The sequence below is a fragment of the Osmerus mordax genome, chromosome 18, assembly GCF_038355195.1.
Source record: "Osmerus mordax isolate fOsmMor3 chromosome 18, fOsmMor3.pri, whole genome shotgun sequence".
NCBI classification, from domain to species: domain Eukaryota; kingdom Metazoa; phylum Chordata; class Actinopteri; order Osmeriformes; family Osmeridae; genus Osmerus; species Osmerus mordax.
In genome coordinates, this window is record NC_090067.1 from 10,121,521 (window position 1) to 10,135,791 (window position 14,271).

General features: G+C 41.4%; 1 protein-coding gene across 8 annotated transcripts; it reads left to right on the forward strand.

Annotated features, from left to right (window-relative positions):
- The first annotated feature begins 922 nt into the window (after nucleotides 1-922).
- Nucleotides 923-14,038, forward strand: tpm3 (tropomyosin 3). Of its 8 annotated transcripts, none has more exons than XM_067256372.1 (10): nucleotides 923-1,192; nucleotides 1,995-2,120; nucleotides 7,004-7,137; nucleotides 7,999-8,116; nucleotides 8,496-8,566; nucleotides 9,002-9,077; nucleotides 10,921-10,983; nucleotides 11,197-11,266; nucleotides 11,479-11,557; nucleotides 11,948-12,249. In XM_067256372.1, exons 1-10 carry the CDS (start codon nucleotides 1,079-1,081, stop codon nucleotides 11,949-11,951), a joined length of 855 nt encoding a protein of 284 aa, XP_067112473.1. In that variant the 5' UTR covers nucleotides 923-1,078; the 3' UTR covers nucleotides 11,952-12,249. The 8 variants fall into 8 exon arrangements, with proteins under 8 accessions (XP_067112473.1, XP_067112472.1, XP_067112476.1 ...); XM_067256371.1 differs by lacking the exon at nucleotides 9,002-9,077 and adding an exon at nucleotides 10,165-10,240; XM_067256375.1 differs by lacking the exons at nucleotides 11,479-11,557; nucleotides 11,948-12,249 and adding an exon at nucleotides 12,749-14,038.
- The last annotated feature ends 233 nt before the right edge of the window (nucleotides 14,039-14,271 follow it).

Genomic DNA, 14,271 nt, shown 5'->3' on the forward strand with positions numbered 1-14,271 from the left:
GTGTAGTGTTCATTGGGTGCAACTATTAACCTCCAAACTAAATGTGTTGTTGACTTTTGTGCCTTACTTTAACCTCCGCATATTTAACCTTTGACACCTAACCATGGCTATGTTAGCCTTGCTTGGCACACTGTGTCTGCTCCCTTCTCTCTGTGACCATGTCTGCCAAGTCAGCCTGTTAAAATGAACGTACTAAAATAATAGAGTTCTCATTGCAAAGGTCCAGAACATGAACAGCTGCTGTTGAATAGTAACATAAGGCTATGAACTATTAAGAAATTCTCAAAGGAAGGAAGGTTTTTTTTTTTACTGAACTATAGGAACCCTGCTATCATTCTCACCTGTCTTGACAGGATTCAGACCATTCATATTGCCTACGCGGCTTCCTACAATATAAAGGTTGACATGAAACAATATCTATAACAGTGGTGAGGGTGTGCCTTGCTGTGTTATTGGAGTGTCTACCATCCTTAGCGACAAAAATGTGACCTCTGTGTGACTGACAGAAATAGAAGTGTCTCTTTGTTTTATGATGGCTTCTGTCTCTCTGAATCCTTCTCATTCTTCCTCTTGCAATGCACTTCTCTCTTATTCCATTTAAATCTTTAGCATGCACACAACATGAAGAGAACATGTGACATTAAGATAATGTAAAGTGAAAGATGCTACCGTAGATTATGTAAAAAGATGAACAGAGAAAATTGTACTAGACATTGTTTTATACTAATGAAGAAGATGATAATACTGTGTGGGTACAGACACAGTTTTAGCTAGGGTTCGATTATTTTTTTAAATAGAGTTAGGGGTGGCCACGAGGATTAGGGGAGGGCCAAGAGGGAGGGCTCTTTCAAGGGGAGGGGCCATACTCTTTCTGTGAAATAAATGCTCTCTCTTGATCCTGGACTGAGTTTGGTCTCCCCTCTTACCTCTCTGCCTTCCTCCCCCCCCCTTTCTCTCTCTCTTTCTCAGTTGTTCAGGAACCAACTCAACCTCCTTCCCACCAGTGAGCCACTCTCTCTTTCTCTTTTGTCTTTGAGTTTTGTTCTTTAAACTAAAAGCCAAACGAAAAGCAGTAAAAATGGAAGCCGTCAAGAAGAAGATGCTGATGCTGAAACTGGATAAGGAGAACGCTCTGGACCAGGCGGAGCAGGCGGAGACCGACAAGAAAGCAGCGGAGGAGAGGAGCAAGCAGGTTGGCACAATGATATATTAGGCAAAGCAATAGGTAACGAAACAAAACTAGATTGAGGAAATAATCTCATTGGTCAAATGCCTCATTAAATTTGACACTCTTTTGTGTTTACAAAATGTACCTAAAGAGAGGTATTTGAGCAGATGACTATATCGCAAACGTAACCTTCAATGTAAGAAGCACTGGTTAGCTGGGACATTGATTGCTAGACCTGTTTGTCAGGCCCTTTGTGTTACCCTCTGACCAAAGTGACCTTTGCATGGAAACATCAGTTTAATTTGTGAGAAACTTAATTCGCCATTGCTTTGGTTGACAAAAGTCAGGAGGGTCAGTTTTCAATGTCCGATAAGTGATCACTCTGTGGAAAGGTTGTGAAAGGAGAGAGGACTTAGAGAGGATGGAGGACAAGGGAACGGATATTCTCATCGAGTGAGCCAGCATGAGGGGAAACAGTTGTCCAAGTATTTATAGCATCCAAACAGAGCCAAGAGCCAGTCTGTCAGTCATCCCCTCACCACCATTTGTTTGTGGAGGAAGAAAGATGAAGGGAGGGGTCCTCCATTGAAGGGGGGGGGGAAGTAAATCTCACATTGAGATAGCTGTGAGCCGAGAGCAAGTAAGGAATTTATTTGATGAATGTCATACAGATTACAAATAAGTATTGAGATTCTCTAGGGCGATTGATGAGATTGATGATCAACTTACTCGATCACTTACTGACAGCCCCTTCTCCTTTCCAAACATGACGTTATCTCCCTACCTCTGCTTTCTCTCGCTCTCTCTCTCTCTCTCTCCCTCCCAGCATGAAGATGAGCTCCTGCAGATGCAGAAGAAGCTGAAGGGGACTGAGGACGAGTTGGACAAGTACTCTGAGGCCCTGAAGGATGCTCAGGAGAAGCTGGAGGTGGCAGACAAGAAGGCAGCAGATGTGAGTTGTGCAACTGATGTTGTAATTAGCAATGGCCCTAGATCTACTACTCGGACTGGAGTTTCTCATCAGGTGTGAAACCACTGTGAAAACTCATCTGATAACCTAGTGATCGCCTAGATGTGTAATCCACCCGATGAAAGTCCACTTCAGAAATGCAGCCTTTTTTAATTGCCCCATGAATTTGAATTTGCCAGACAGAAGAACATAACAACTTTGGCGTCAATTTGGAACACCATTGCGTTCCATCATCACACCATGAATAGGCTAGCTGCCTACTGTCCTAGTAGGGATGTAACAGACAGCTCTATGCCACACCCTGTCCTTTCCTATTATGATATCTGATCCTACTTAGCAGGCTTGACGCTATCAGAGGCTTAATACACAATGCTCATGTTATGAGCAACATAGTCCAACCCCATTCCAAACCTGAACACACACACAGTTATACAACACAACCACACACACACACATTGTGAAAAGCCACCCTGCTATGTGGATGGCTGTGACCACGTTTAGACCACAGCAGGTTAAGCCCGGTGTCTGACTGATGCCCTTCACCCCTCCGTTTCGGTCTATTTAACCCTCCACAGCTGTTGTAGCTTCATTCCCCTCTTCTGGCCATGATGTCATTCAGGCAAGTCTTCATGAATGTCTATCAGACTAACCACACTACCATTTTAGGTGCAACAAAAAATCTGAATGTCAACCAACAGTCCCCAAGGGTCACAGTATCTGTTGGGTTTTGTTTCTCTGTTCCAGTTTAGAACAGACTTAACGACGCTGATTTGCTTGGATGTACATTCAGCACATTTCTGAAACAAAAATAGAAAACAATGCTGGGGGCATACTCATTAGACCCAGGTGCAAAGAGGATAAAATGAAGGAGGTTTTTTTTACTCTGTGTCAGAACATTTTGTCTAAGTGAGTCCGGTTGTCCCTTAGCTCCATTGACACCACACTCCATTTTCGTCTTTCCATACATTTGACAAGAATGTGTGTAACGAAGAATGGTTGATACACGTTTATATTTCATCCAGGAGGGAGGTCAACATAGTACATTTATCAAGATTGTTGGTAAACCTAGTTTCAACTCAACATCCCAATTCATTTTGGGATGTTGAGTACTCCCCCCTGTTTATACCATTATGCTCTCAACTTTCCTTCAATTCCTCTTCTTCTTTTCTCTTGGTCTTTTTTTCCGGACTCGAAATAAAGAAGGAGCACCTGTCACCAAAATAAATTGTCTCAACAAGGAGAATGCACAGAGAGCCAATGATAAATACTAAGCATGTGTCTGTGTGTGTGTGGCGTCTGTGTGTGTGTGTGTGTGTGTGTGTGTGTGTGTGTGTGTGTGTGTGTGTGTGTGTGTGTGTGTTGGAGTGTGGATAGATTGAGTGGAGATAATAGATTATGATGTGAAACTCCTTTCTAGCATAAGACATTTCATGGGAGGCGTCTCTTAAGGTCATACAAAGTACTTCTTTGTATGACTACTACAACGAGTTACATTTTTTGTTCCAAACCTGCTTTTGTCTTCTTTTACACATGCCACTTGGCAGACTATGACTCAAACTGGTTTGATCATACCAGGTTACCTAAAACAGGAAGGCAGACTTGAGATAACTTGATAACAGAGTATCATATGTCTTTCCTTCTGACAGACCATATTGTCATTATTTCCCTGTCTGAAATAATTGTTCCACAGTGAATTTGATGATAGAAGGGTATTTTCCCTGCAGTGCAACCAGACCTCCACAATATTTACTGTATGCCAACCTGTTTTAATTATAGGAAATATACTGCTTACTATAGTAAGAATGGTGTAGGCATGACACCTAGTGGTAGAAGTACAAAAATGTCATGGAACAAATATGACCCTCAAGGTTCTGCAGGATGTATTGGATTGGGTAAAGGAATTGAGAGGCTGGAAGTGATGACAACAGCATGATTTCTCAATCATCTGCATGCTCAGGCCTGTTTAGTTTCAAACAGGCCAGAGTTGGCTTTTGTCAGTGAAAGACACTGATGTGAAAGTATGATTGTGGGTCATCGTGTGGCAGTATGTTACTTATTGTTAAAAAAGTAAACACATGAGACACATTTGCAATTCTTATTTAAATAGTAGGCTATTGATTAACAACTACATTTAGATCCTCATCAACTTTGCAACTTGGATTTTATCGATAACGAAATAAGGATCGGTGTTGACATTAGTGTTTTCCACTTTTTGTACTCTGTCTTGATTTAAAATGCTTAGAAAACATATCAAATGAAGATATAGGAATATATCTGGCACTGATCTCATCAGTAAACAATGTGGAGGTGGAGGCATGTCTCAGCGATTTGCAGTTGTGTAAGTTGTGTTTTCTGGAATGGTTTGAATCAGCTACCAGGACAGTGAGTCAGAGCTGACTATATATGACATTCAATGGTGGCATGACAAATGAACAAAAAACTGTAAAGTCTATTGGCCATGATCACATGGCCAATAGACTAAATGAACATAGCCTATGACTTAATAGTTAAAATATATGATACTACTTGTGATATGTCAGGGTATCTTTGAAGTGAAACTAAACCAATTTCAGCCTTGTCCCATCCCTTCATGTTAAAGAAGTGAAAGGTTGATGGTGGGGGATTTTTCATGAATATTTAATTGGGGGCGAAGTGATACAAGAACAGTCAATAATCATGGCCTACAGTGTAGGCCCTACACAACCCCTTCATGTGATTCAGAATTCAGTAAAAAGACTATCATACTTCACAAATGTCTTCTTTTTGCTAAATTCTGTCTGAAGCAAGACCAGGATTGATGGGTTTAGCCATGCATGAGTATTAATCTTAGGGGTTGAACTCAAAAAATACGTTTTGTAGTTTAGTTACATTTTCAGGTATTCAACACACCTGTAGCCTAGTCTGTGTAGACTAATCGGTAGGCTAAACTACATCGGGAGTGACTTGGAACGCAAAGGTGGTTTATTGGTTTTACGTCACTTTACCTGGCCAGGACACGTGTAATCTAGGAGTGTCTTTTCCTGTCGTAGACTTCTTGCCCAAAAAGCTGACAGTGGATCAGTATTTTTTCCCCCCAGGGACAAACTCATGCTGCAGGGCAGATTCTGGGTCAGCATTTCAGTTCATTGTCTGTCAAGACTGGGTGGAGCAAGCCGGAAGTGGGTTGAAAAAAGGAAAGGGGAGTTAGGTGAAGGGATTTGAGATTGGAAAGTGGGAAGGGAGGAACTGGACAACCTCACTGGACAACTCAAAATCGAATTCATTTGCTTTAACGACTCAAAATTAGCAGTGGGGTAGTATAGCCTACTAAAACTGTCTTTACAGTAGCGGAAGCCCATGAATTAGGACTACCCTTGCCACGTCTTGGCAAAAAAAAGTCAAAATTGGCGTTTCCTGGCCAGAGCTGTATATATTTTTTATATCATTGCAAAAGTTTCCACTGCATCAGCATTAGTTTCGTGCATGTTTGGGCGTGTTCTTTGATAGTTTGCGATATTTCGTCAAAAAGTATCACTCCACAAGGATACCATCAACGTGTGACTTATTAGCTGGGCGTTGCTACTTTTTTTTCTTTCTGAAAATCTGTTCCAAAGCTCGGAGTTCAAGTAAACTGGTTAAAGAGTTTTCAAACTAGGCCTTTACATTTGCAAATACAAGAAAATGTCTGGAGTCAACAGCATCGACGCGGTAAAACGAAAGATCAAAGTTTTACAGCAACAGGCAGATGAAGCGGAGGAGAGAGCAGAAATTCTTCAGAGACAGGTCGAGGAGGAAAAAAGATCAAGAGAGCAGGTAAAGGGCCCTTAGTGAAGTCTGCATATACTACCGAGTTTTACAACCTGTGTTTCAACAGAATGCCGATATCCAGAGTCGGTATCACTAATTTTGTTTCAAGGGCCAGCTGTAGAATAACAGTGGTGTGAATTGTATGCGGGCCGTGATTCATGCTCTTTTAGCCTACACCTACGCCCCAATGGATTCTTTTAACTACATTCCATAGGCGACGTCGACTGACTTTCGTGCAGATGTTTTGCGTTTTTGCAAACAAAACCTCAATCCTATGATGTTACTTAACGTGGGGTGTCTCCTAGAGGTTTTTCTTTCAAATGAACACAATTATTGGTGTCAGGAGAGAAGAGATTTCTAGCCTGTCCTACATGCACTAGAGTAACGTTTGGGATGCGAGCCTCAGCTGGCCTGCATCTCGTTTATTTAATGCGAGGAGTAGCCTACATGTTGCACTGGGCAATATTACAATAATACATAAGTGCCGTCGACATGCAGTTCGTAATAGGTTAAGCAGCCCCTCTGACCTGTTATCTCCCTGATTTAATTTTCAGTAGGCTATCCCTTAGCATTTATTTTTTTTACAAGTTTATCACATTTAATGCAGCCCGTTTCTCAGAACACGATATGAGGAAAGATTCCTTAAAGATGACACAGCCTGCTTGGAGCCAGAGTTGATTATGCTTCTTCCCATTCATTGAATGCGTGTCAACGTTTCCATCTCTCTCTTGCCTCCCATCTGGCCATCTATGGTCAGCTCTCTTCAATAATCAACTCTGTTGCCCCACTCTTTAGTTGGGGATGATATGACTTTAATAATTTTGGAAAGTAAAAGAGGATGTGTGTTTATGTATTCTCAAAATATAGGAGCTTTTTAAGTTCATAATATGAAGTAACAAATTAAATTAATTATACATATATGACATTTATTTTATGAATTGCTGAAAGTGGTCTGAACGAATAATTCAATGTCAACTAATACCATCCAGTATTGCAGGTCAGCAGTATACAATGTTTGAATAGTTTTTGTTTGTTGTATTTCATGGATTTAACATGAATTGTTTCCCTGTTGCCCCCAGGCTGAGGCTGAGGTGGCTTCCCTGAACAGGCGTATCCAGCTGGTGGAGGAGGAGTTGGACAGGGCCCAAGAGAGACTGGCCACCGCTCTGCAGAAGCTGGAGGAGGCAGAGAAAGCTGCAGATGAGAGCGAGAGGTGGGTAGGCTACAGTAGAACTCAGCCTGGACTCCTGACCTCCAAGGACTCCCAGACTCACACTTGTAGGAGAGAGTATAGGCTTGGAAGCACAGTAAAAGACCAACGCACTTAGCGTCAACTTCAAGACATGTGCGCCTGACAAGCACGCCCACAACTAGTCACTAACTTAAGTGCATTGTGCTGAAGACGCCCACTCACGTCATGGGCTTTTACTTGAAGATACACATTGTTGATGTATTTGTCAGTACCCATCATTTCTACAACAACTACGGATGTCTTAGGTTTTATTGTACACCACACTGTCCTTAAGTTTAAATAGTATCTCAATCAATAACAAGACTCCTACATATTCTCTAGTCTATCCAAATAATAAAAATGGCTGTGTGCTCACATGGTTACTGCACACTGTAGAGTGCCATAAGTAAATTGGGGATATTGCTTTTAACTTCCATCATACTGAACTTTTGGTTTCTAAGTTTTATATTGGACAGGAAATGGAGAACACTTGTGTGCAGTGATGGGGTGTGGGCTTATCTCAGTTAACATGAGTCACTCCTGGCCCAGCACCAGTAGGTCATTGTTCAGAGGATATGTGTAATTCTGTAACCACAATGGATTTTCACCTTCAGTTTTCCAACACAAGTTGTTTTAATTTGGTTCTTGCTGACAGTCAGTTGTATAGTCGTGTGTGTGTGTGTGTGTGTGTGTATATATATATATATATATATATATATATATATATAATTTAATTGTGTGTAAACGCACACACACTAGATTTTCATACTAATAGCACTCGTTATTAGACTGAGCCACACAGTCATATTACAGTCTAATGTAAGGTGTGTGTGTGTATCTCAGGGGCATGAAGGTGATTGAGAACAGGGCTCTGAAGGATGAGGAGAAGATGGAGCTGCAGGAGATCCAGCTGAAGGAGGCCAAGCACATCGCTGAGGAGGCCGACCGCAAATATGAGGAGGTAAAATGTCAACATATACACACACGCACACACATACATAAACTACGACACTTGCAGAAATATGTCCCTGATTTGTCCAGACATGTTGAGAGACATTGCTAAAGAAAATCCTCAGTGTTGCAGTTGCGTGTGCGCAGTCACACACACACACACACACACACACACACACACACACACACACACACACACACACACACACACACACACACACACACACACACACACACACACACACTTGAGCAGCATGTGCTAAAACAGACAAGGTGGCATGCAGGGGAGTGTGTGCATACCCATGTGTGTCACAGACTGAGTTAGCTTACACCATTGCACATGAGGGAAAGTGTGTCCTGATGCGGATCTCTGTGTTCTGCGTCTCCAGGTGGCTCGTAAGCTGGTGATCATTGAGGGAGACCTAGAGCGCACAGAAGAGAGGGCAGAGCTTGCTGAGGCGTGAGTATACATGATTTTCAATTGATTCGCACATTTATTCTTGTATTTGTTAGGACATAGTACTTTTCCAAGACAACAACACAACAGAATGAAGATGTGCTTAGGAACATAAACAATTTTAAATTCATCACAACTGGGATGATGTTGTTATTGTTGCAAACACCAAAATGTGTCAAGTTCTCCAGTCCCACGCCCCTGGCGTCCCCCATATCATCCCAACCTGGCCCCAGACACTGTGTTCCCACGTTCATGAGAATGACTGAGCACGTTTGCATAACAATGGTTATGTACCCTAATAGAAACTGCCCTCCTCCCTTCTTCTGGTCTGGTTGCATGTACATGGGGGTCCGACCTAAATTCCACGCATGACCTCCCCCATCCCCCTGCTCTGCATGGTTGCCCATGACTCCACCCCTCCCCATCCTCCACTAACAGCAAAGCCAGGGCACTGGATGAGGAGCTGAGGGGATTTGACCAATCTCTGAAGACCCTGCAGGCCTCTGAGGACCAGGTAGAGTATTTATGTCTGTGGAACACGCTCATTATACCTCCAAGATAAACTAAGTGTTTATATGTATCATGCAAATTCTGTAAGACTTTTATTATTGACTCAACTTTGAGAAAAGTAAAAGATTTTCCCTTGTTTGAATTATTTGTCTGTGATTCAAGGCAGTAAAAACATATGGGCATCAACAGCCATTGGGATCTCATAATGGTAGGATGGTTAGACCTGAAGAAGTTCATGCAGCTAGCGGTGCTTGTTAAGCTGCAAAATAATAGAATAGACAGTAAAACTATTAAAAATGAAAGGACATGCAAGCAGAACAGAAAATAGCAAGTGATTTTTAGGAAGAGCTTTTTTGTGCGTTTGCGTGTGACTGTGCGAATGAGGTAGACCTAATTGGATTTAAGCACTCAAGACGAAAGGATGGTGCACTTCAGATGACCCTTAAACCTCCCAAGCCAAACTTCCCCCTCCTGTTCGGTTTGCATCTCTTTCCTCTGAATCATGCTTGCCTCCATTTACCTTAATCCTGTCTCTAGCCCTACTCTTCTCTATCCTAGACCTGTCTTTCTTCTCTAGTCCTGTCTTTAACCTAGTCCTGTCAACTCGCTGCTCCAGTGGACTGTAATGTGGTCAAGAACGTGTTTAACTATGGCATGCTGGCATGATTTTTACATGGGACCAGACTTCAGGTTGATGACAGTCTGCTAGGACTCCACCCAAGACAATCTGTATTGAACACTGTTTCACAATCTTATCACACCATTGATCAAAGCATACGTCACATCAAACTCCACACTTTGGCTGTCATTGGTCCATCAGTATGGAGGAGGGGCACCTTTCACTTCTTTTGCTTTGTCACAAATCAATCTTTTGTTACCCTATCTTCACTTCCAGATTTCAGCTTGGCTAAATTTATACTACAATCATGCTGAGATTTTCTGTTTTCTCACTGCTTGTAGCTCTCTGGCTTTTCCTTTCTTCTCCATTGCCCTGTAGCTCTCTGTCCTTTTTCCTTTCATAAGCCATCTATCTATTTTCCTCTCTTTATCCCTTGAAACAAAAATGTGCAACATGGTCTCCCCAAATCCAGTAAATGTGCTGAACTAGAGGAGGAGCTGAAAAACGTCACCAATAACCTTAAGTCTCTGGAGGCTCAAGCAGAGAAGGTAGGGTGTGTTTGTGTGTGAGAGTGATTGAGTGCGTGCAGGTATTTACCTGTTGAGTGTTAAATCCTGCATGTCACCGGTTTTTATAGCATGTTGTGAAAATTGTTTTAATTTAGTAAGGTATTTAGTTTGCTTTGACGTAAGCAGGAGTGTTTTGCATGTCTTGTTGTTGCATTCTATATTTGATGGCATATTGTGTAGGGATAGTGCTTTATTTTCTGCCCTATTACATAAAAGTTAGTTTTACCATGCTAACTTTATCTTAATGGTCTGGCTATTCGATTCATCCTTGTCATTGACCTCTAATCCTCTTGAGAATTTCTGATGTCGCTCGATTGACGTGTTGCAGGGATTAAATCTCTGCATTTGTAACCGAATCAACTGTTTGCATTGGTTAGTGCTCAGTTAAATAATTGTGTTGGTGTTCTCCAGGACAGATAAAACAAGTGAAAAGCATTTGTAATATTTCTTGCTGTCCTCTACCAGTTTGGTAGACATAAACATGAATATTCTTGTAATTCGATTCTTAAACACTCAAGAATTTCTCGACATGACCATATAAAATTTTCCCCCAATATATACCTTCCCCTGTAAACTACTGTGCACAAGTTTGGGGGAAATGGTACAGAACCCCTTTATGTATTTGTGTGGTTTTGACCAAAATCTTCTCTTTACCACAGTACTCACAGAAGGAGGACAAGTATGAGGAAGAGATCAAGATCCTGACTGACAAGCTGAAAGAGGTGAGTTTTAGTATCATTATTGTGAGTGACCTTTTGACCTCCAAAAACTGACATGGATAGTTATGGGATAACTGTCCCTTAATAGCTATACTGGGTACATTGACATTGGTTACAATTGGATGCTACATATGTGTTTGGATGTTGTCAGGGGGGGATGTTCTCTCATACAACAGTTGTGTGTTGCTTAAGTTTGCATGTGACTCATTCTCCTAGGCTGAGACTCGTGCTGAGTTTGCTGAGAGGTCTGTGGCCAAGCTGGAGAAGACCATCGATGACCTTGAAGGTAAGACATGGATTCCGTCTGAGACGCTTCTGTCATCTCCGCTTACCTTATTTGTCGTTTCTCCAGACACTGATTCTCCAGTCTGATTGGTTTGTTTTGTAACCTTTTGTATTACTTTCTGTTCTACCAGTTTCCTTTGGTTTGCTCACCTATTCTTCTCTTTTGCTACACTTGTCCACGCTTTTCTGCCTGGGGTTGTGGCGGACCCATAGATGAACTTTATGCACAGAAACTCAAGTACAAGGCCATTAGTGAGGAACTGGACCACGCCCTCAATGACATGACATCCATGTAAATACAGGCCTGCTGTGTGTGTGTGTGTGTGTGTGTGTGTGTGTGTGTGTGTGTGTGTGTGTGGTCGTAGCATGCCGGGACTGTTCAAGTCCAACATGGTCTAATTAGTGAACTTATGGCTGGCATTTTGGTGTTTTGTTAAATAGTTTGTATGTTTTACAGGTTATGAAGCGATGTTTTACTACTTAAACTCAGCTGGTTACAAGTTATGACATTGTCTAACAAGGGCAGTGAGGTTTTTAATGCTGTGATCTTGGACTTCATTGCAATGTTCATATTTGCAATCATATATCCATAACTAACAGCATCCAAATAAATTTAGCATCTAGAAATGTTAAGCCATTGGAAATATATAGTCACAGCTCTTCCTCCCCTCTGTATTTTCAGATAAATATCTGGAAACTTGGTTGCGCGCCCCCAAATTGTGGTTTCAAGAATTTGGACTCCATCCTTCTGAATACATTAATCTTGATTGCACAGTTCTTTTTCTTTCTTTCTCCCTCCCCTATTTTCTCTTCCTTCCCTTCCTCTGTGCCAATACTATGTCTTTGCTAATTTGTTGTTCAATTTGTCCCTCTTTTTAATTGTGCACTTTTTCTTCATACCCTTTTCCCAATTCGGTTTGTCTTCACACTTGTAATTCTCTGTACTGTTGAACAAATGGGGGAGAAAAAAAACATTTGCTTCTACTTCTTTGTGTCTCTCGCCTCTTTTTCCTGTTCCTTTCCTGTGGATGAATGTGGGTAATGTGGGCACAGCAAAATGTATGAGAAATCAAAGACTCTTCCAAGCATTCAATTACAATGCACAAGTACTAATTTAATAGCTGATAGTAGTGTAAGATATTTAATTTAATGCAATATAATTTAGGGGAGATTCTTTTTAAATTTCTGAAGTCACCTACCACTATTGGGGAGAATTAATACATTAAACAGCATAACCCCAATAAATTATGAAGTACATATATAGTAATACTAGATTATCGTGCTGATTTGACTTGGGTCTTTCCAAGTTGCTTGTCATGTTAATTCTTAGAGAACAAACACACCTGTCATGTTAGTTCACAGTGCCCGGGGGGGGGGAGGAGGGGAGCAGGGGAGCAGGGGAGCAAGAAGACCCTTAACTACACACATCCCCGTACGTATTGGATTTATAGCATCGAAGCTCACTTTTTTCCTCCCCTCACAGAGATGCTGGTGTCAGCCAAGAAGGAGAATGTGGATCTGCACACCACCCTGGACCAGACCCTAGCAGAGCTCAACAGCTTCTAAAATCTCTGGAGTCCACTAGATCCCTCCTTCTCCTCCTTACTCACTCATCTGATTTCTCTCTCTCTCCTCGCTTCCTTTTCCTCACTCTTGTCACTCTAGCTTTCTCATACACTTTCTGCTGCAGAGACTACTTTCTGTGTGCAAATTGCACTGGGATTTCACCCCTTCATGCTGACCACTTAGACTTCTTTGTGCCACTGTCTGAAGTCTCTGGCCACTTGATGAAACACTCTTGGTTCAAAGTATTTGTTCCACCGTTATTGTTAATCAGTAAAAATACACTTTCGGCACCATGTAAGGTTTATTTTTTGTACTGATAAGGCCTACTTGTAACAAAGAACTGTCTAAACAAATCTGGAGAAAAGGCACAGATGATAATATACACAAAATCAGACTCCCTTGCTTTACATTTAGTTGCTGGTTGCCTCAAGGCCTAGCTCCATTCTAGCGCTTTGTCTTGTCATTCACAGATCAGAAACGATAAAGACTGTGGGTTAAGCTTTACTTACTACTCGGTTAAATGGAGCCACAAACACATTGGAAGTGTTGATGCATCATTTCTGATTGCTGGGTTTGGGGCATTCATGCATTCTCTCTTCCATTTCATACCAGTGTGTTTTGGGATCAAGACCACTTTGGGTAATCCATCCAGAGGACTTCAACAGTTAAACGTGTTCTATGTCAAATGTTTTTTTTTCTGGTTTTACCTGTTCCTTTAAGGGGTTTGTGTATTTTGAAGGTAAATGTGTTTTTGATTATCATATTTTGTCCTCATTATACCCATATCTACTTTTACCAAACACTGCACTTGTATGATACACTAACTGTTGCCCCCACCTCAGTTGTAGAAAATATAAATCTTGTATACTTAAGATTTATACTGGGTTAAAATGTCATTTGGCTAGATCATCTTATCAAGAATGGGTCATTTGATCAAAGTGGGTTGCAAAGGGGAGTGTATGTCTCACATCTAATGGACAGATATTTCAACAGCAGTGCTGAAAGTTAAGGGTTTAATGGGAATAGCAGATCCATGTCAAAACAACTGTAAACATTGAAAACTACACAATTAGGAACACAAGGTTTGAACTGGAAAACTAACTAAAGAAAAATATATGTATAATCACTATGTAACCACGTTGTTCCTTTTTGTAATGATTTTTTTTGGTTTTAAGAATAAAGACCATGATTTTTACGGATATAGAAATGACTTTGCATCTTCATTGAAGCTGATCAATACACCTACACATCAGCATACAGTGCCTTTTGCCTCCCATGCTATCCTTCTGGGGAAATACTCCTGTGGCCCCACTGCAACTTCATCAAACAATACAAAGGAAGTACCACGCAGTAAGGAAAGTGGGTGAGGGAAGATACGTCTATTAGTGCTTTTGGCATGCTACGGTCTGACCGAGCGAGGTTCTTATGGGGTGAACGCTA

Coding starts and splice junctions, on each gene's coding strand:
- tpm3 (XM_067256375.1), top strand. CDS start 1,079: ATGGAAGCCGTCAAGAAGAAGATGCTGATGCTGAAACTGGATAAGGAG. Junction 8,117..8,495: donor CCGACCGCAAATATGAGGAG/GTAAAATGTCAA, acceptor CTGCGTCTCCAG/GTGGCTCGTAAGCTGGTGAT. Junction 11,267..12,748: donor GACCATCGATGACCTTGAAG/GTAAGACATGGA, acceptor CTCCCCTCACAG/AGATGCTGGTGTCAGCCAAG.